The 23,016-nt window shown below is 43.1% G+C and overlaps 1 protein-coding gene across 1 annotated transcript in view; it reads left to right on the forward strand.

The window, feature by feature from the left end:
* The window catches only part of ARHGEF4 (Rho guanine nucleotide exchange factor 4), a 326,464-nt gene that overhangs the window by 143,750 nt on the left and 159,698 nt on the right, over positions 1-23,016 (forward strand). Inside the window, exons 4-6 of the mRNA XM_074964006.1 lie at positions 22-4,464; positions 11,479-11,799; positions 18,210-18,339. Coding sequence (XP_074820107.1) covers positions 22-4,464; positions 11,479-11,799; positions 18,210-18,339 — 4,894 coding nt within the window. The remainder of the gene's footprint in view (positions 1-21; positions 4,465-11,478; positions 11,800-18,209; positions 18,340-23,016) is intronic.

Raw genomic sequence — 23,016 nt, forward strand, 5'->3', positions numbered from 1 at the left:
TTTTGGTCTCTTTATTTGCAGACCCCAGAGCCAACTGAAAACTACATCACTGAAGGAGAGTTTGAAGATGACCAGAGTTCTTCTGCCCCAAGCACGGTAGAGTTGGAGATACGCGGGTCAAGCCAGGAAACAGATGAAGATTATTTTGAGACACAGTCGCATCAGAGTGAATCCTTGTCAGACATAAAGACTGAGCCTTATGAAAGTGTGTCAGACACAGAGTCTGTTGCCAGTGACATAAGTGGAGAAACTTGCTTTAGTTCACACTGCCTTTCCTCTGGAAAAAAAGAACCATGCCATACTTTTCCTGATACCAATGCACAAATACCCCCTCATAAACTTCATTGCATGAGCCAACTGGAGTTGAGTCAAAAGGCACAATTGGAGTTGTCTTCTGACTTAAAAGTAGCACCAAGTAGAAGTGAATTTTGGATACACACTGCAAAATCGAGAAAAGAAGAGGAAGAACTAATATTAACTAGTGATCCCTCCAATACAGGGTCTGGCACTGGTGGCGAGGACACTATATCTAAGACAGAAACTAAATTGGTAGTGGATGGACTGCAAGGTGAAGCAAAGTCTGAAAACAATAAAGTGCAATCCTGTGTCAGCTCAGAACCAGCTGAAGATGCTATTGCAAGGAGTAAAAAAAGTCCAGCAGGATTAAGCATTGCTTGTCTGAAAGCAAACTCTGAAAGCTGTTTGACTTTTCCCGAGACTCAGCAATTTCCTTTGCAGCCAGATGTAGGATCAAGCCATAGTTTGCCTAATATTAATTTTGAAACAAATAGAACTGACAGTAAAAGAAACTCTGAGGCATTTGAATTTCACTATGAACTAGATTCTAGACCCAACATAAAATGCAATTGGAGGAACTCAGTTAACAATGAGGAAACTACAGCTACAAAGACAAGAAACAGAACTCCAGGGGCCACCCTTAAATCAGAATCACTCTTATACCAGCAATGCCTAAAATCCAAATTTCAGCTTCCACACACGAGGCCAGAGATCACAGAAAGTAAAACATGGCACAGTGCACCTGAAAACATAAATGTCGGGGGTGAGAGAGACTACTTGGGTAACTGCATTAAGCTTACAGATAAATTAAGATTGTCATGTTCCAGGATACATCTTGAAGGGTTGGGGTTTGAGTACACCTGGAAAAACATAGAAAGGGTTGGTGGGAGCTCTGAAAAAGCAATAAAAGTGGAGGGGAAATTTGGCATAAAAGGATCACTTCTTAATACCTGCCTAGGCTCAAATAACAGTAAGCTATCTCATCCAGTGAGCTCCCAGCAAAGTGCTGAAGTTAATTTGCACACTGAATCAGAGACATGTGGCCTTAACACAGAAGCAGACATGTGTGCTGATGGCTTATCTTCAGCACAGCTCCAGCTGAGAGAGATCTCTGAGTGGGATTCAATAGAAAGGGAGACTCCCTCTGCCTTGGCCTCAGAGCCAATGAGCGTAAATGCTGAAGGAGAGGTAAGAAAAGCTAAATGCAAATCTGAGCGGGGTTTCAAAGCGCACAGGTTCTCTCACAGCATTAACTCTGAATCTGGCATCAGTGACCAAGCAACTTGTCTTGTAGGTGTTTCTGCTATTGCAGAAAACAAAGGTGATAACCATTTAGCAAACTATGGCCCAGCTGGTAGAACACAGCTGAACAACTTGGAGGAGATCGGCCCTGAATCACCAGGTACTGAGGCTTGTGTGGGAGAAAGAGGTTCAGAGGATTCTTCTGAACTGAATTTGGGTTGGAAATCCCTGGAGACTACACTGAACTCCGGTGGCCAAGACATTGCAGGAGAGCAGGATGCTTCAGTGCTGCAAAACCTGAATTGCAAAAAAAATGCCTTACAGAGTCACTCTGAGCTTGTAACAATAAACGGACATCTCGCTGATGCAGGAAAAAAGGATGAGAATGATGGTGGTGATGCCTGTTCTGTTGAAATAACAACTACCAAACCACATTACATGCACCAGGGGAAAAAGTTGATGCAACTTTCAGAGTTAAAACCTGCTCTGATTATAATATCTGTGGAGGAGAAGGGCTTGCAGTCCAAGATGCTGAATGATGACCATCCTGCTGAAATAATAACAGGAACATTAGGAGAACTAGCCAATGAGGATTTGGGGTCTCATCCCATTGCCATCAAAGAACCCAGTGAGTCACAGAGAAGTCTGAATGCATATTCCAGCTGTGAAGAGCACACTCTGCCTGTACAGCCCCTCTCTGGCAGTGAAGAGATGAGCGCTGCTGGGAGCACAGGGCAAGAAGAATCCAAAATTGCGCTGCAGCAAGTGGAGAGAACCGATCCAGATTTGTCTTTAAAACTCAGCTGCAGTGGCTTCCCAGTAACCACTATAAAAAATGAATCCAGTGGGGTGAATTTACACTTGGAAGATGCTACCGTTCCCTTGAAAGAAAAGGCAGGTGCACGCACTGGAGCACATTTGAAATCACCTCGCCTAACTAGTGGGGGAATCTCTCAGGTAGAGCCCTGCAGAACTAACGGTGGGGTGCAGTCAGAAATGGAGCTGCTAAAAAAATCACGCTTCGAAACAAGAGACAGCGAAGTGACTGAGGAAAATGAGTTCAATACAAGTCAAGGCCTAGAGCAAGACATATGTGGAACCAGCGCAACAGCACTGGATACCAACAGGATTAGTGGCCTGTGTCAGGGAGATGGTGCGGATGGTGACACCTTCGGGAGCATTGTCTCTTGCGTACAAAAGCTAGAAAAGAAAGAAACTGAAAGCTGTAATATGTCAAAGGAACAAATAGGCATTGGTGAAGAGTCTCCCAGCAGAGAACTAAAGCTGGGCTCTGCTGTGGGGGAGCTGGTGAGCCTTAACAAAGACGATGAACAGAATCCAAATGTGACCGATGCCTTTCACTGTATAGTGAAAACAGAGAGCCAAGAGGCCTCTGCCCTGGGTCTAGATAATGTGAGCACTAGCAGTGCTAACAGTGAGGAGATGGATGAGAATTGGTTCCATTTCCTGGGGAGTAACAGCAGTCTCTATAAAGCTGTGCAGAAACAGACCAAGACTGGGAAACCTTCCAAGTTTTTAGTGTTCTCAAAAATGGCATCCTTCAAGAAAACCAAGACAGTGGATGCTGAAAACCAAGGTAGCAGTAGCTTCTTTGGCAGCAAGACAAAGACAGAAGAACTTGACACTGGGAAAGAGGATGAAGACACAGAAAGCTTGCAGTCTTTTAAAAGCAGTTCACCCAGTTCTACCTTCCAAAGAAAGGAAAGCTACACCTCTGAATATTCTGACGATGATGACTTATTTTATGTAAGACCTGCTGGATTGTTCAGCAGAATCAGTCTGAGGAAGGCTTCTGGCTCTGGTCGGATACTGATGGACAACATAGACACAAATTCTACTTCCCCCTCATTGTTGAATGTCAAACACCCTGAAGCACGAGTCTTAGAATCAGTTGAAAATAATGACAGTGAAGTGCCACAGTATTCTCGGGTGAGGAAATCCTTGAGTGAGAATGAGTGTAAAAGAAACAAAAACCCAGAGGGTAAAAAATTCAGGACAAGGCTGGCCTTGGCGCATAAATCCTTCTCAAGTTTCTTTGAATCCAAATCCCTGGAGAAGGAAAATCCTGAACAGAGCCCCAAAGGACCACTGAAACTTGAAAAGGAGAAAGCCAAGCTTCGCCAAAGTTCCTGGAAAGCATTTCTGAAAAGCAGGGAGGCTGATGGACTGAAAAAGCCCAGCCTTGCAAGTTTATCGCCATCACAGGAGAGTCTTAAAACAACCAGGGGCCACCAGCAAGGTCCTGGTAATGTTATAAGAAGAACATCCACAGAGAAGCAGGAGATCTCTAATGGACAAGCATTTTTGAGATCATATGAGTCTAATGCCACCTTCACAGATGCCAACCATTCTGACACCTCTGTGGAATCCATTGAGGTCTATACACCTATAGATATGAGAAGAAAAAGAGTACTATCCTATGATCTGACTGTCAAATGTCCAGAATACCCAGACTATGCTGAGCAGCAGGAAACAATGGTCAACAGTTTAGATACTTCTGAGGAATACTGGCTGAGATCTCCCTTTAGCCCCAGTGACCCGCAATCACCGTTTACTCAGCTAAGCCCCTCTTGCCCCCAGCTATCGATATATGAAGGTAAAGACATGCCCTGTCGGCCCATGAGCCCTAAACCACAAAGTCCAAGACCCAGCTCTCAACGCAAGAGTTTCCGTTATCCCGGGAGAATAAGTGCCACTTCCATGATTTCTCTTGGGAACAGCTCTGCTATTGACAGCAATTTAGAGGCACCCGAGAGGCCAAAGACACTGAAGCCCAGAGGTACTCTCTTGCTTTCTGTGCACTCATTGGACAATGAATACCTGAGAGAAGACAGTGGGATAAGCAGCCAGTCACAGATCAGCTTAAACACTGCTTCTTCAGTTAGCGATATACTCAAAGATGAGGTGAGTTGGTCTGTAAGAATTATCAGACTTAGTTTTGGTTTGCTTTGCAGTGCTCTCCTGCTGGGGTTAAGGAATCCCAAATGCCAAGAGTGGTATTCCGTTAATAGAAGAATGAGCAAATTAGTTAGATTTTAGGATAAACACATCTTTGTGTAAATACAGTAGTTCAACGCTAGTGATTGTTCCTAGCAAATAGTGGGAGATGCTTCTTTGCATCTAAGCTCATTTACATTTCCTTAAAGTGAAGCTTTACTTCAAATGGTGACTGTGTGAGATTGGCATCATGATTCTTTATATTTATTGCCTCGCAATGCCTTTCGATTAGAATTTACTCCTCTTACAAGTAAAAAGATCAGGGTTCTTTCTGGCTTATGCATCATACAAATTGCACAGATCAAATACTTCCCTCTATTACACCCATGCTAAGCCATGGTCTTCAATCAGGTCTTCAAGGCAAAACTGGGCCCTGTAATTGGCACCTGTAAACAATTCTATTGATTCATAAGGCAAAATAGAAGTTGACTCACTGTTAGCTGTGTTGCTTTTGCAGGCTAACAGGAGCAAAAAGAAGTGAAATCTTATTTTAGACAGTAATCTTATTTTAGACAGTCAGAATACCACAAGGATCTTACTGTCACTATGGCTTTTCTTTAAATACCCTATATGGACACTCCCCTGCCACCCCTGCAGCAAAAAGAAAATAAATATGGGCTGTATCTCCAGCTGATGTGTGTGGATAATTCTAATACTGGTAATGAGAGAGGTATATAATGGCTGGAGAATGGGCCTCAAAGTGAAGAATATATTTCCAATAGGGACAGAAGAAGGGGTTTATATTGAAACAGTTTGGAGCCAATGCAAGTGCAATTCTTGTGTTTCCATTGGTTCCTAATCACCCATTTGATTTTCCTCATTGGCAAAGCAAAGAGCATACAGGAGAATGCTTGCACTAGATCCTTCTGCGGAATGCTTCAGAGCAGGGTGTTCAGAAGCTGGTGTGGCTGAGCTTCATCTTACAGTTATGCTGAGGCTGAGAGGACTTGCTAAAACTCTGTGTTGTTTAAGAAAAAAGCAACATGATTTTGTTGAACCGTGTTTTCAGCACCAGCACCACTACAGGGTTTAGATGTCAGATTTTCTGTCTTGTCCACCAGCTCTGGCCAATGTGCATGCACACACAGTTCTGAGTCTAAAATTTGTTGATCCGCCCTGTAACCAAGGGTTTGTTGTGTCAATCCCATCTCAGCAAGTGGCTCCTTGCAAAGGACTCTTACTGGCCCTTGTGTGGGTGCACGCTGATCTAAAGCATTGATCTTTCACTGCTGCTGTCCCAATTCAAAATCTGAGTTTGAGATGTATAAAATGAGTTTGCCTGGCCTCCTCCCAGTGGACATTTCATTTGTGTTCCAAACAACTGCAAGATTTTGCAGCTAATGCTACCTGGAAACTGGGAAAGGAAGCTGGTTGCATGTCACAATGAGGGGCACAGTACTGGAAGAGCAGTGTGTAGGAATTTGCACATCCCCAAGTTACTCTATGCCTTACTCTAGCCAGTACTGTGGGACTCTTGTTTTCACGAGCATAAATTCCTTCACACAATATGTGTAATAAATACAATATGTTTCAGGTAACAGAAGGATCTCCGAGCACTCCGCAAATAAGGGTAAATTCACATCTCTCCAAAACATTTCAATAGCGACTCAAGAAAGAGCCTCTAAGGGCCTATTAACGCACATTGCCAACAGATGAGAGCCTTTTGGAGGCTGAACAAAAAAGCACTGGTAAATGATCCCAAAGATCATATAGCTAGGATGGCGAGAGAAGGCATGTAAAGCCTTGACTGTGTGAACCTAAACTCTGAAATCCAACCATTAGGAGCAAATAAATAATTACTTAAAACTGGGGCTAAATTAAATAATTGAAAGGGAAGTATGGAAATTAAAATTGCTCCCAGGCTATAGTTTGGATGGTTTGGAGCAGTTATATTTCTCCCTCTGGTGGCTGTTCTTCATACTGCAGAATATAAATAGGTGGAGTTATATTGACTTAAAGAAATTAAAGTCCTAGCTTCCAAGATATGAATTCTGACACATGAAAGTGCATAAGACCTTTGACTGCTACCAAGGTAGATTTATTTTATGCACTGTGGTTTGATTTGGGACATTGTGAAATGAGGGTAGCCCTGAACCCTGCATTATGGCTAAGGGGGTTCAACATGCAGGGTGATTTTCACAGGGGAACTCTGAATATCCAGGACAGGTGCCGAACAAAGTAAATGTTAATAAGATATATATTGTAATAAAATAATAGAATTAAATCTCTCCAATATGGGTTTGCCAATTAAATATATATTCAGGACTATATCTCTGGACATCTGTTGCTATATAAAAATGTCAGAAAATACAGCCAACAATAGATTAAAAGACTATACCCCCCCCACCCGTATCTGATTAGTGGGTGTTATAACCGGAGGGATGGCTAGACAAATGGATAAATGTAGAATTCTTGTGTAAAACAAAACAAAAAACCCCAAAACCTCCAACTTCCCCTCAAAAATTGTTAACAATTTCAAACTTACTTCTAAGACAGAAGAATTTATGCTGAAAGTATAGAATGACCCACTTCTGCACTGCTGACAGTTTGCCCTGTGGCCAGAGTATCACATTAGATGGGCCTTCGAGTGACTTAATCAATCTGAATGATTGTTTTTGACATGCTTTTACTTATTTATGTAACTGTGTTCTCAGCAGGCAATAAAAGGCAGTCCCGATACATCTCCTCTTCCCCTCTGCAGCCCTTCCTTAAGGCACTGGGGTCTAGGGCCTCATATATCTCAGGCAGATACTTCCTTCTCTGCATTCCCATTGGTGTTGGTAAGGATGTATACTGTTGCCAGGCTGTGGCATCACATGCCACTTGGAAGCAAGAACTGAGTGGGCACAGCGCTATTTATGTGGGGGCCTGGATTAAGAACAGATGGAAAATTACTATTTTTTTTAAAGTTTTCCATACTTGAGTTCTTCAAACAAACTGGGGGATAGCAGGGAGACCCCAGTCACTCTAGAAATCAACCCTCCCTGACATGGAGGATAAACTTCACCTCCTTTGCTCTGAGATGATTCCTGCCCTAATGTTGCTGATCTCTTACCTTTCGTATTATCAAACTTTCATTGATATGGCATGGATTAATGGTGAAATGCCTTGTAACAGCTCCATTTTTACGTAGCTCCTGTGTAAAAGCTGGGGGGTAGCCAGGGTTTTCCCCAGGAATTGAAATTAGGTGCAGTGTTCAAATTGACGGGGGAGGGGGGGTGTCAGGGTCAATGAGGGGTGAGACCGTGAGGGTGAAGGTGAGCTGTATGGCACCATAGTAAAAACTAAAAAATGTTTCATGACTATTTTATTAGATTTTAAAATCCTCTCACAAATTAACGTTGGCTATTCAAGCCTTCTATGAAGCACTACATCTACATCCTTCTTGGTTTCTCGTTATAATTTTGCACAACTCTTCTTGTGAATGAACTTCTTGAATGCAATGCATTCATCTTTGGTGGCTTCTCCTGTGTCCGGTACTTCCATTCCTTCAATTGATATGCTCAGTAGTTCATTCACATGATCAGGCAGAAGGCGACTTCTTTCAAAACACAAAATTCTATTCAATGATGAAAAAGAATGCTCAACTGTAGCTGTTGTGACTGGGAGTAGCAAGAGATGAATTCCTACTTCTTTCAGCCCAGGAAACATAGCATAAAGATCGGGTCGAGCCACTAGTGATGATAACAAAGAACCTGAAGTGAAATCTTCATTCATTCATCGTATGATGTTCCACTCTGTGTTCAAATTCTCTGTTCTGTCCTGAGCACATGGCAGCCCCATTGCTGGTAGTGCCTTACTCCACTCAACTGTCGGTGTTTTATAAGACAGGGATCTGTAAAAGCTACGTAGCCGTTGAGTAGAATCTAGAAGTTGCTGTTGTAGATTTTTAAGAATCAAGTCTGTGTACTTTTCAGTTGTCTTAAAAAAACACTTCTTGTCCTCTTCACTTAAGGATTCAGTATAAATGCCTTCATTTGTCAACTTCTGGAGTGAGGTCTTTGCTTCTTCCAATACTTTTTCAATGGATAGCTCTCTGATTGATCCAAATGTAGCTTCTATTGCTGGACAAAGATCTACTACTGTTGTAGCAGATGCCTGGATGGCATTGTTTAATGACCCAAGTGGTTTCAACACTAGACTTAGAAGAGAGAGAATGGCAATAGTCTTCTCTGAATGTAGTAGCAAAAGTAATCCACCAGCCTCACTACTTAGATCCATCCCATCTTGGTAGATACTTTCCAAAGCCAGTAATAATGGCTGGAGTAATTTTAAGACAACAGCCAAGGATCGCTCATGAGAAAGCCAGAGGGTTTTCCCAGATTGGACTAACTTGAACTTCAGTCCCAATGTATCTTCCATATTTTCCAAAATATTCAGTCTTTTGGACTCTTGCTGAAAAAAGAATATAATGAAGACATTAAATTTCTAGCGTTTTAAATGTCTTTTGAAGAGTCTGCAGCTCGTACTAGTTGGAGTAGATGTCCTCTGCAGTGTGTATAGGAGAGACTAGGGTTACACTTTTCTCTGGGCAAAGCTTGTGCTCCACCAAGTCTTCCAGAGAAGTTTGCAGCTCCATCAAATGCACAGGCAGCCATCTGTTTGGGGTCCCATTGACAAGCATGTAACTCTTCTGAGATGTGGGTTATCACAGATGCAGCCAATCTGTCTTCTATAACTTGAACATCTAGAAATGCATCTATTGGCCTACAACTGACATCAAGGTAACATACACAATGACTTAATACTTGATGACCATTTGCATTGGTGCATTCATCAGCCATGTTTGCAAATTTTTTGAATGTGGTGAGAGAAGTCTTCACTTTTTCAGCTGTTGAGTCGTTCACTGTTGCACCACATGCGTCTAGCCAGTCAGTTGAGTTTCTTGCAGAAAGATAGTGAGCATTTGCTGGTCTTGTTCGGAACCAGTGTTCAGCTTCAGGATGAACAAGTGACAATGCACTTAACATTGGCCTCCAGTTTGTTGTGTGTGGTATCTCTTGCCTAAATAGAAAGTATGATGCCACAGCCATGTTTGTTCGCATGAACTGTATTGTGTAACAGCCTCATTAACACTCACCGGTGTTGTCCTGGATCAGTGGAGACTCAGACTTCAGAGGTGGGGGGCAAGAAGGCACCTTGCTCGTTCCTCCAACTGCTCACTGTTCACTCTGGCCACTATTGTTCATTGTGCCACCGTTCACTCCATTGCTTTGTTGCCAATGGCCCTGCGCCATCACCTTCTGCTGCCACTGTGACCTCTGCGAGTTGGTCTCTTGAGGTTCCACCCCGCTCTCAGTGATTTCAGCTGAGCTCTCAGTGGGGGAACCTCACTGCTAGTGCAGTCTGGGCCGTCTCTTCCACAGAAACACTGTCCCACAGCAGGTCTTAGCACTTAGACCTGATTATCAGTGATTTCAGCTGTAGTGGTCACTTAACACAACAAAAGACTATCTATGGAGTCTAATCAGCTCTGTCTTTAGACAGTGGAGAGGGCCAGGTCAAATAGTACTTGTGACTCAGGCAGACTATCAAGCAAAACACCTGTTCCCCACTCTCTCTCTTGATGCCCTCAATCAGCACAGGCTAAGTACAGTTCTGCTGCCCTTTACTCATACAATAAGAATAACAACATTTCATTAACGCTCGCATTCAAGTGATTTATAACCCAACCCCAGCCAAAATCTATCACTTGGGCAACACAGCTCTGTTTGCTGGATACCTAGGTAGATTAGGTGTGAATGTAAATACAAACTGGTCCTGAAGCCTTTCCCCCCAGCTCATCACTAGCTGTCAGGGAGAGCTCATTTAGACTTTGCTTACAAATCATAATTTGAAATTATTAGGTTGGCCAACATCACCGAAATGAATGTACTGACATGGTCATAAAAACAACAGCTGTATAAGGAAGCTAGTCTATGTTCATACTTTTCAAATCTATTATACTTTTTCAGATACGTGTATTTTTTCATACACTGTATATGCATTTAAAGTGTGTATTAATGTTTCAATTTCAATTCAAATTTCCGAATGATCACTAAATTGGCAACGCCGCATATAACTAGTTCACAAAACTGTGGGGGTGTTGGGGAAATTCAGGGAGGGTAAACGCTCCCATGGGGGGCGTGTAGGGAAATCCCTGCTGGTAGCACGATTGTAATAAACCACAGGACTACCATTGTGACTGGCCCTGTACGAGTGCACAAAGATGAGTATACATGATGATTCCTTTCCTGGTGGCTCTGCGCAGGGAGCAGAAGCCATGCATTCAGCTAGTGGGGGTTGAGGGAGGTATCGCTCAGGGCAGAAGGGAACCTGCGTTACACTCTATCAAAGGACAGCAAAGCTGCCGCTCCAGGGTGCAGTACCTTGAAAGCCCTGAAGCACTCCTAGCTAAGTGAGTCAAGGTTCCTCTACTGTCTACTTCCCCTGCATGTTGGCTATCATTTGTTGTCCCAATCTGGCCTGTAGTGTGTGAGGCAGCTACTATACGGTACTTTAAAAGGGGAAAATTTTGGCAGGCTCAGAACATTACTGATCATTTTCCCCATTAACTCTCTTTTCCAAAGCCAGCAAATGACCCATTAGGTGATTTTTGTTTTAGCGCCACAGTGTTTTTCCTTTCTTCCCACTTATGGAACCCGATTTCAGCTTTAAGCTTCTGCTGGGCCTTTAAAATAAACGAGAAAAATCAAATCTGTGCAACATCTTGGTAGCTACCTCTGTACGATGCAATCGCTGCTGCTCTGGTCAGGTTCTCAGGTTTGTGTGTGGAGGTGGGGCGGGTAGGGTGGGCTTTGTCTTCCAGAGCTCAAGTAAAGGCTCAGCCCTCCAAGTGGTTCTGGGCCCTGGCACTGAGCTTTGCTGTTCAGTCATGATAAAAAAAACACCCTGTGTTTTCACCTGCTGCTTATAACACAGGATCCCCAACAGCAAAGTCAAACGCCACCTGAAAAGAGGCCCAGTGAGAAATGGGTTCTACATCGCAAAAAGAGGTCTCCTCAGATCCTGCTGTCCCCACGGCCATTTTCCAGCATTGAGAGCAAAGTGTGGATGCTCCCCTTCCTCGCCCCAGATAGAAAAGCCAAGAAAACATCGCAGAGGAAGAGACTCAAACCCCTGTACAAGCGGTTCAGCTGTGACGATATGTGGCTGGAGAGGTATCGGAAAAGAAATCTAGAGAAGGAGACGCAGCCGGAGAGAGAGATTCAATTGAGGAACCTCCCAGAGGACCAGTTAAAAGTAAGCAATCGGACACCATCCTTCCTCTCTTCTCTGGCACTGTCCTCCTCCTCCTCCTCTTCAGCTGCTTCTTTCTGCTGTCATCTTCTCTCTTCAGGCTGCGTCTTGTGGCAGCACTGTCTGCTTTCCTTTGGGCCTCTGGTCTGTGGCAACCAAGCATGTAAAACAAAACTCTCACCAGCCCAGTGACTGTCTTGAAGACAGGAGGCTTCTGTTGTTGCTAAAAGCATGCAGCTTCTGCTCTGTCACATGGTGTGTGATGGGGAGCGACAGCATCAAATCTTTCTCTCGGCGGGTGGGGAGATGGAAGGAGGGGGGAACAAATCAGTCTTCTAATGTCAATAAAAATACACTCATGAAATCCGTTACTGTGCAGTGTTATTCCCTGGGACCTGCTGCGTCTCTTCAAAGAGAGACCCCCCTCTGTTCCATAACCTCTGAGTCAAATGCTGCACTCCTTATTCAGGCAAAATTCCCATGGACTCCCAGAGGGAAGGAGTGCAAGAGGTGCTTGACAGAAACTCTCCATGGGAGCCAGTAAATTGATACTATTGGTTTGAAAACTGCTCTGATGATTGCCCATCGGTAGCGTCTTTAGGAAATGTGTTATTGCTGCTTGTGACAGAGACCATCTGCCACTTTGACTCATGCAGACAACACTGCTCGACTCCCGGTGGCAAGACCAAGGTTTCCATGAACTTTAGTGAGAGCCATGTTTGTATCCAAAAGCAGAATTTGGCCTATATGTTGAGAGAGCTAAAGTAAGCTCAGAAAGGAGGCATCTGTGTGCAGCTTTCTGCTAATAAAATGGAAACACTTTAGGCCTAGCTTTGGAAGCAAGATGTAGGTTTTCAAATAAAAATGCTCCTGTCAGGGATTGTGTGTTGGTGAGTTTGCTGCATTTATTATTTCCCTTTCTCTGTGTAGACTCTTAGAAATGCTAATAGAATGTCTCTGACTGCCATTGTATTAAAGAGCTTTTCTTTGAGAATTTAGGCCTTGATCCTGCAAACCCTTAAGCATATGCTTAACTTTATACGCATGAGCAGTCCTGTTGAAGTCAGTGAGACTACTTGAATGCCTAACATTCAGCGTTTCCATTGCTAGCAAGATTGCGGGCCTTATGCCCTATATTTGATCTACCTTAAAATGATTAAGGCAGCCAGATTGATTCTAAAAATAGTTGATGAAAAATTATCCTCCATTCTCTCCTCAAGAACTCTGCATGCCAAATTTCTGTAGGCCCACACAACATGAGCTCATCTGCTGGTGCTACCACAGCTGGGTCCTAACAAATATTGGGCCAATCCTATGATGTGCTGTAAACCCTTAGCTCGCCATGGGCAGGTTCTGCTGACAATGAGTGCTGCTGCTGGCTCTGAAGACGACATTCTGGGCATACAGTGTACAGTGACCTTGCTGATGTTTTTTAGTAAAAGCGATCATGTCATTTTCAGCATTGTTTAAAATGCTGGGGAAATGACTGATTGTTTTCAAGGGGAAAAATGATTTTCAGACTTACATAGACTCCATTCTAAACAAAAGGCAGTAAAATGTGTTAAAAAATTGCTTGACAATGTGGACGGCGGTAGAAATGTAATTAATGCTACAACAAATGTTAGCCAGCATCTAGAATATTTAAAGTTTGTAGAAAGGGTGATGAATTATTTCATCATCTTTCACTTCTCCCTTTAAGCCCAGATGCTCTTCATTCTACTCATCTGTTCCCTAGGCTGAAAACTATTGCTGCCAATAAACACTGTCTCCATTGAATCTTTCCACTTTCTTTTTCTGCTGCTAACTTTAAACTGCAATCAGATGTGTAAGTATAAGGGCTATTTTATAAATCCGTTATTCCTTTAAGGGAATAATTTGCACACAACTTGTTACCCCAAACGGAGTTACCCAGACACTTTAACTTGAACGCACTGGCTTGGATAAAAGAGTAAAACAAGTGTATTATCTACAAAGAGAGAGATTGTAAGTGAGTACAAGTAATGAGCCATAAAAATCAGAAATGGTGACAAGAAAAATAAAGATAAAACACTTACTGTTGCCTAACTTAACAAACTATATCAGATTCAAAACAGTTTTCTCACCACATGCTATTAGCAGTCTTACTTACCTAACCCTTTGGGTCAGGACCCCTCCCCCAGAGTCTAACAGCTGCTTCCTTTGTCTCCTCAGGTGCAGTAAATGAGATGGGCAGGGAGAGAGAGAGGGGCGTCCTGGGTGTTTGCCTCTGGATTTTAGAGTTTCAGTCCCCCTGCTGAAAAATATTTCCAAGGCGACAGGCAGTCTGTGGGGGAAGAAACTCCATGCTGTTTCTTTGCTAAATTGTAGATTTTTGCCCCTGCCCCCTTTCCTGCCAAAGAATGACCACTTGTTTACACCTGTCTGTGGTGTCAGCTTGCCCTTTGTCTCTTAGGAAACGGTTTGGTCACTCCCCAGACTTCTCTGGAAAACATACTTTTAGTCATGATTTCAGCTTGTGTTTATATCTTCACATATAATGCAGCCACATGGATTTTGCCATGATACCATTGATCAGCAAATTGAGTTTCCAAATGACACCTCACACAGCATACCTTTTACAAACATTATTACAGTAGGATGTGAACACAGGGGCATAGTCTGTCACAGTTGGTCTTTGTTTTGCTCAGGACCAGTAAGATGCTGACCTACCTTGAATGGGGGGAGTCTACAAAAATCCCCGGAGTCCAAACATGAAGCTGGACTCAGCTGTCACTTACAATGAAATACCACCCATAATAAGCTGAGTATCTGCTGATCTCCTGTTTTAAAGTGTTAACATTTAACTGGTCCCAGCTAGCCTTTGAAGTTAACACTGCCTGAAGTGGAATGAGAGAAATTCACACCATTGTTTTTAAATCAGTTTCATTTTTCCTGGCAACCGACTTGCATTCATTTACATAGTAAAGGGTCTCTCAATGCAGTCTGGAGTATTTCAGTTGTATTTTAATGCAATCCTATATTCAGAAGACTAGAGAAAAATCAGTGTCCAATCCTCAGTCCTGTGTAGTCCATTGATTCTTTAGGGGCAATCCAAACCTGTGACCCCCCACTCCCCATCTGTTTTCAGAATTCTTTTTGGAGGAGCTGTTTTAGCAGCATCTAGTCATTCTCTCTTCCCCTCTCTACTTGAACACATCGTTAAACCCTGACTGTTGAACTTGACTGCGGTCAAAAGTGCATCTGGTAGCACACAGCTTCTGGGTAATTCAGCAGAACCCAAATCCCTTGTTGCTGGACTTCTGAGGAATCCAGAAACGGGACAGCACAGGATGGTTATGCCAAACAATTCCATTTTATACTCTCAATGGAAATAACAGTGGGAAAAGCAAATCCAATCTCTCACCTTGCTAAGCAGACTCCTGTCAGAGTCCCCATCAGAGCCTCATGCCAAACACATGCATTTTACATGTGTGAAACAACAGAAACTTAGGGTATGTCTACACTGTGTGGTAATGCACGCTATGGGGGTGTTGTGATTTCCAGAGCAGACTGTGTTGCAAATTAATTGGTCTGTGTAGACCCTGCTGGTGCACTTTAACGCTTGAAACAGTATTACATCAAAGCATGCTAGGGCACCTTCAGTGCACACCAGCAGGGTCTACACAGGGTCTACAACTGATGCATAACACATTAGTGCCTTTAGAAATCACACTCTTATAGAGCACATTGCCCACTGTGCAGACAACCCTTTAGGCTTGTAAGCAACGATTGAAAACAGCAGAATGAAGAAGACTATTATAGTTTTAACAGTCAACACCAATAACATGTGCAGAACATTTTAACACTGTAATCTCCCTTTTCATTGCTAACCAACTAAACTCTCTACACAGAACACAAGGAAACCTATCTTAATGTAACAAATAAAATATAGCACCCATGTTACAGGAAATGTATGTACACATACAGGCCCAAATTATCTTCTCAGTTACACCATTTGCAATCCAACTAACTTCAGTAGTCAGTTAAATGGGGAGAGCCTTTGGCCCGGAGAGTTGTTAAAGTGTGCAAAAACGTACAATTTCCCATTGTAAAGAGGATGTGTCTCCTTTAACACACAGAGGTATCCTTCTATAAAGATCTGTGATTATAGCCAGATCACGTGCATTGTGGTTGTATCAGGTTCACTCTGGGAGGATACCCAAGTTGTTCGGAAGCAGATCTTGGACCCAGGTAAGGTGCCTCTCTTGTGCATCTGAAGAATCACAGAGATGGGGATGTGGTAAAAGGCCTTTTCCAAATAGGTATAGAATTCCTTAGGGGGGTATTTAACGGCTTGCTGCCATAGGAAGAGCCCAGCTGGAACAAAAGCTTGCCTTTTTCTAAGGAGCAGTATTTGGTCCATAGCGTCTGCTGTAACCGTTATGAAACTACAGTGTGTACACAACACAATAATGCCTTCTACCCTGTTTACAACTAAATATCCTAGACGTCATGCTTGGTATTTGCATTTCTGTGCTTTGCCTATTTTGTGCTGTCTTGTCGTCATTTGAAGTGGGTGTGCCCCCGGTGGGGCTTCGTTGTTATTGTCTAAACAAACAGACACTGCTTAGGTTAATTTGCACAGGATTTACTCTGTTACTCTGGAGATGGCGATTGGTGCGAAAACATTGGCTCTGTTCTGTGTATTCCAATAGAGTAAACCCCATGGACTGGAACGGAATACTATTACTTTCAGCTACCTGAGCAGTGTGGTTGCTTTGCTTTTTTTCTTTCGGAAGAACATAGTCATTTTGCTAAGAACCTGTTTTTTTAAAGAAGCCATTGGCAGGAAGCCAGGTCTGCATGACACCCTTGGTTACTTATGGTATTGTGGGTGAACAAGGAAGCAAAGATTATGCTTGTGGTGACAGACCAGTGTATTAGCAGGAAAGAAGAAGGATCCTAGTTGGAATACTGGACTTCAGTATCTCAGACCTTTGTTTCGGTCATGGATGAGAATATTGTTGTTGTGCAAAGCTCAGAAGTAGTAAAGGAAAAGGGCAGTAATGGTAGTGGGCTGGGGGCTTGCCATACCCATGAGACCAACCCTTGCTGGCCTGCTGCTGTCACATTAATTTAATTTACACTTGCAGTCACTAATAGTCTACCCAGTGAGCAGCAGCGAGAGACACGAGATGGAGAAATAATGAAAATGAAGTAGAAAAAAATATGCAGTGAAAGCAAACTTAGCTTGCGCTACAGTAACTCCAGCGTTTGGTGTCTTTGATCACACTGTATATTGTGCTAAGATCTTGGATGATCTATAATGTGATAGGGTTTAACTTTCATCAGTTTGTAGCATGGTACATGTCATCTGTGTTCCCTGATGAATTAGTAGAGGGATACTCAGTTTGCAGCATTCCTTTGGCTCCTTAGTGGACCGAGTATTCTGGCTCCTGCAGGTCATTTCCATGTCCTATTGATCCAAAGGGCTGCTTGTTCAATCTCATGAGATCTACCTATGCTGTCTCATACTGAGTTCAGCATACTTTCATCGCAAATCATGATGGCCAGGTCCTCCAGGTCTGTTTCCTCCCCACCTATTGAATTGCTGAGCTTTAGTGTGAATTCTACTGGGAAGAAAGGACTCATTCTAAGACTAATATGGCTCAATCTACCATATCCCGTTTCCATTACCAAGTTCAAGTTGACAGCTGGTAGTTCCTATTTCAAGGTAGTGGGGGATGAATTGGGAAGAACATGTCTTGCTATGGAAAAAGTTACAAAAAAAATAAAGATTTTTCTTGCAATAGCAATAAACAAAGCAAATGAACATTCCTTTCAGGATTTTTTGCGGGGGGACGTGGTTTGGCAGGTGAAAACTGCCTTTTCTCTTGGTGAATGTCCCTCTTCCATTTTTATCCATGGAGAAAGCTGCTTTCACTGGCAAAACTGGCTCTGATTAATTTTATTGGGTAAAAATATCATGGGATGAATTAGTCCATATTTGGGACTAATATATTAGTCCATCTATTGCTCAGTTTTCAAAAGAAATCTCTTGTCTTTTTTCTTCTTCTTCCTTCACAAGGTTTTTAACAGAAGGGAAATAATTTCATGTGTTTCTAGGGCAAAATAGATGCTAGTTAAGAATGACAGGGTACCCAGTAACATGGTGACTATTACCTGTGCAAGATGTCGTCATGGCTCAGTTAACCTTTCCTTCTGTTCCTTGCAGCTCTGTCCTCTCCATTACTGTTTAAATCTCCATTTTAAAGAAAAGGCTCTTTTTGATGGGACAGACCCATCTCCCTAACTATAAATCACCTGATCCTGAAAATCCTTACCTTACTTACACTAGCAGTCACTACAGCTGGAAGGAAATGTTTCAGGATGAAGCCCATAATTCTGGGTACCTAAGCTTAATGTCTCCTTTGTTTTCCTTTTCTTTCTTGCAGGCTAGAATGAGTCTGTCCATCACTTCTCCAGTTGCCTTTGAGATTCTTCCCCTGAAGTTGCATCCATTTTCCCAGAGCACCCCAACGGGCTTAGACTGCATGGGCTGGAAACGGCGTATCTCATTTCCTGGTGTGTATGCTGCGTCCTTCTTACTTTGACAACTATTGTGCAAGAATTAATTTCTGTTTCATTGAATACAGACACTGTATAGTATCGGCAATATCGTCCAATTCTGTTATAGTAATATTAATGTCTGTGCCCTTAGAGTTCACATACCTCAGGCTAAAGCTGTGCAGTTAAGTCTCTTTCTGCAGGTGGCTACTACTACCAGCATGTTACAGATGGAGAAAGTGAGGCATAGACAGGTGAAGTCTGGGTTGCACAGGAAATTAGTGGCAATAGAACCCAGATCCCCTGGCTCACAGTCCACTTTTCTAAATACTAGACAACAGTGTCTCCTTCTCTCATTCAGTTCCTTAGATTGCGGGCTCAGCATTGTTTAAACTCACTAGAGAATCCAGCCCCTCACAAAGAGTATTATGGAATAGAAGGGTGTGTCTACATTGCAATACAACTCCTGCAGCTGGCCTGGGTCAGCTGACTTGGGCTCAGGCTACAGGGCTGTAAAATTGTGGTGTAGACATTCAGGCCTGGGCTGGAGCCTAGGCTCTGGGACCCTGCGAGGGGGAAGGGTCTGAGAGCCTAAATGTCTACACCACAATTTTACAGCCCTGTGCCCGAGCCTTGTGAGCCCAAGTCAGCTGACACGAGACAGCTGTGGGTGTTTACTTGCAGTGTAGACATATCCTAAGGGCCACAGTGAAGGGAGTAGTTGATAATAGTTTTCTTTGCTTTACTGTGCCTCATTTAGTATAATTCACTATAGCTATGTAGATCCTGTCAGTGGACTTGAAAGTTTGAATGCATCCTCAGTACTTACAGCCCTTGTAGCAATAACAATGCAACCAAATGTCATCTTTCATGGTATAAGCTAATCACCGTGGGGGGCAGGATGGATTTTTTTCTCCATCTACACATTGCAAAGTTGATTAGGTGCACCTTGCAAGCTTTGCATCAGGTGCTGGATGTGGCTGAAAGCAGGATACTTGAATGAATGGTCTGACGCAGTGTAATAAATCCTACTTTTCTTCATCAATGCGTTCTCTGTGCTCACTCAACTAACTAAGGACACGTCTCAGTAACTCTCCCAGTGCATCTTGGGAATGAGTGTTATGTCTGTGAGTGAAGAAGAGGTTTAGGGGAAAGGGGATGCTCCTAATACTTGACACAAACACAGAAGTTCTCTCTCTTAGGTAGTTCAATGGCCCTGGTTTTTGTAGTATCTGAGCACCCCACAATCGTTGTTAACTTTATCCTCACAACACCCTTGTGAAATAGGGATTCCCCATCTATCTCCATTGTATAGATGGGGAACTGAGGCACTAAGACCAAGGGACCTGCCCAAGGTTGATCCAGGAAAGCTGGAGCAGGACAGGTAATTGAACCCAGGTTAAACCTGGGTGCCAGGCTAGTGCCCTAACTAGAGGACCATCCTTCCTCTCAATTTTGAGGCTTGTACTTGGCCACACCAGCACATTATACACTTCCAGAGCTTCAGGCCCTGCATTCTGGTGGCTGCAGTGTACCCGTGATGGCTTGCGCTGAGAGACTGAGAAACCCTGAAGAAAACGTCTCTGACCCAGGTGCTCCTGTCTGCTTAGTCAGGCAGAGATAACCAAAAAGATATGGAAATGGAGAGGAAAGGTGGCCTGATGCAGCAGCTCCACTGTGAAATCTTTCCATCTTGGAGAGATTCCAGAGCTGTTGCTTGCCACCCTACCCCAGACATTGCTGGGGCTCTTTGGCTTTCGGGTGGGAATGGAGCAACACTGAGATATGGAAGGGTTTGGAGCCCCTCTAGGTGGCCTGGTCTATCTTAACGTTGTAGATTTCAGAGCAGAAATCTGCACAAGAGATTGCCACATGCAACATTAACTTCCCCCTCTGATTTCCCCTCAGCTTGCAGAAGGGGAGTAGTGCGTAGCCATGAGGGTAATGGTGAGGTGCAGTACAGCTCCTAACTGAGCCTTGCTGCTGGAGGAGAGAGGACTGCAGAGGGCAGTGCAGAGGAGAGTCCAGCAATGGGGGTTGCCTTAGGATTCTGATACTTGCGCTGTGCTCTCCCAGAGGATCTGCACGGTTTGTCAGCCATGCCATCTCTGCATGGCTGCAAACCCCTCCGATGTGACATTGACTCCAGAAGGGTGAACCTTACAGAGTTGTTAACTGCATTGAGTCCTCCCTGTGGGGTTTCTGTGGGAGGGAAGCATCGGGACTTGTTTGAGTTATTTCTCCCGCAGCGTGGAGCAAAAGAATGCACTTTGTCCCCGATTCGTTGTAAGCATCCCTCATTGCAAGTCACATTGTAAGTGCAAAGTGTGAACCTGCAACTGATAGAAATAGATCAATAGTAATAATGTATGGCAAGACTTGGGTGGTGAAAGGGGATGTTCTACTGGCACACGGGAAGTCCAGCTAGCTCAAGATGATCTCACCTAAATTGCAGGTTTAATTAGGTTCCAACAAACATAACAGAGTCTCTGCCTCATGCTAGCTGGAGATAATTGGGGTAGGTACAGTAAGATTCTCTAAATTGCTAAGTAGGCACTAAAACAGCTAAATGAGCCTTGAGGGCTAGATGTCTCCAGTATTTAAGAGATCACATTAAAGAAGGATATGTGCTGTATTTTTATGTGGAATATGCATGAGATCAGATGTCTACTTAATTTCCAGTTACTTGAATTTTTTTAAAATTCAAATGCAAGGCTCACACTTTATTAACCAGGGAAAAGTATCCCTGCCAGGTTCTTGTGTTCTCCAGATAACCATATCTGCAGAAAGATAAGCTGATAACTGTAGCAGTTTCAGAGTGGGATGAAGAAAGAACATTATGTAGAAGATTTTCAAAGGCACAGTTGGTAGCTAGGCACCCAACTCCTATTTACAGTCAGTGGGAATTGGATGCAGAAATGCCATTTGTGCTTTTGAAAATCTCCCCTGTGATTTCAGCAATATAGTCACCTGCTCACCTTAACTGATCACTCTCGTTATAGTGGGTATGGCAACACCCATTTTTTCATGTTCTCTGTGTATATCTATCTATCTTCCTACTGTATTTTCCACTGCATGCATCCGATGAAGTGGGTTTTAGCCCATGAAAGCTTATGCTCAAATAAATTTGTTAGTCTCTAAGGTGCCACAAGTACTCCTCATTCTTTTTGCTGATACAGACTAACATGGCTACCACTCTGAAACCTATATACTGGGTATACAGATTTTAATCCTTATCAGGATGACCAACATCTGCACTAATCATCTACGTAAGCAGAGTATTAGGAACAGTTGGTTTAAAAATTGTTTGCTTTATAGTGGTTAATAAAATTCAAACACAGAGGCTGCAGATTAGCCCTAGAGACCAGAAAACAAACTATTTCTTATCGCAATGTCACCCCCTTCCTCCTTTGCTCTGCCAACAATGATGGCATTGATTGCCGGCCTGTGTGCTATTCCCACAAGCACCTTTGTGATTTCTCCCCTGCTGCCCCTTAGGCTTGGGAAGAACTCCCCAACACAATTCATAAAGCTACTGCCTTTGCCTGTTTCAAATCCCTACCTTTACTGAGATGTCTACAGATCACAGGAGCCACCTGTGACTATTGACTATAACTATAACTCTGTTACCTTGTCTTGCCTCCATCCTGAGTGTTGGTTTATTCACCAGTTGCATATTGTTTAAATCTTAGGCTCTGATTGTGACCATTCTGGAGCTTGTCTGTGTTGTGCCTAGTCAAATAAAGCCCTAATCCCTGTTTGGGATCCTTTAGGCACTGCCACAATAGAAATGAATAATACTGATGTTCTGTGCGCAGTTGGCTCAGAGAACTTGAAATTCATAGTAGCCCCCAGTGGGGGTTATTTATATTGAAATAGTAGCAACTTTATTTATTTATTTATTTTATTTAAGTAAAATGAAAAGTGAATTTGGAGTGACCAATAGGTGGTGCCCTGGGTTTTTAGAAAACACTTCCCTAGCAAAACGGACAATTAAAGTTGCATCTTCTGGGAGGCACAGAATATTCTGAGATCAGCAGTGAATATGAGTGAATATTTAATGTTATGACCTACACATGAACCTCAGGAATTCTGCTTGAAGCTGCAGCAAACTGGAATGAAATGCCACAACGAAACCTTTTCATATTAACAAAATCCTCTGGAGAGAGAGAGACGCTTTTCCTAGCGTTGCCATCTCAGTGATCAGCTACTAGTAGGGCTTCATGTAAAAGGGGCGTGTGTGTGTGTATGTTTGTTTGTGTTTGCTTGCCCATTTTCATCCTGGTACTATGTTTCTCTGAAGCCATTTGACTGGGCAATGCTCCAGGCTCACTGGTGAATCTTAAGATCAAAAACATCTTGGATGCAGCTACAGTATAAAAATATGTACATTTCATTTCTTACACAGCTCTGGTTGTTTAATTGCTGCCCTGGACAGAGCTGTGGGTTATTTATAACAAAATCAAATATGACCATTTACCAAATCTTTTTAATATCATTTAATAGTTATTCTTGACTCTAAAGTTTTAATAGCTTCTGTATTAATAATCATTTAATTCATGGAAAGCTACTGTATACACTGATGCAAGGAAAATGAAGGCCCCCTGCGGTTGTGTTGTGTGTGGCCACGTGGTGGATTTTGGTAAAATCCCCACTTCCAGAATGTGCTCCGTGCGTCAGGTTGGGCAGGGGGCA

This window comes from Natator depressus, chromosome 9 (genome assembly GCF_965152275.1).
Source record: "Natator depressus isolate rNatDep1 chromosome 9, rNatDep2.hap1, whole genome shotgun sequence".
Classification (NCBI taxonomy): domain Eukaryota; kingdom Metazoa; phylum Chordata; order Testudines; family Cheloniidae; genus Natator; species Natator depressus.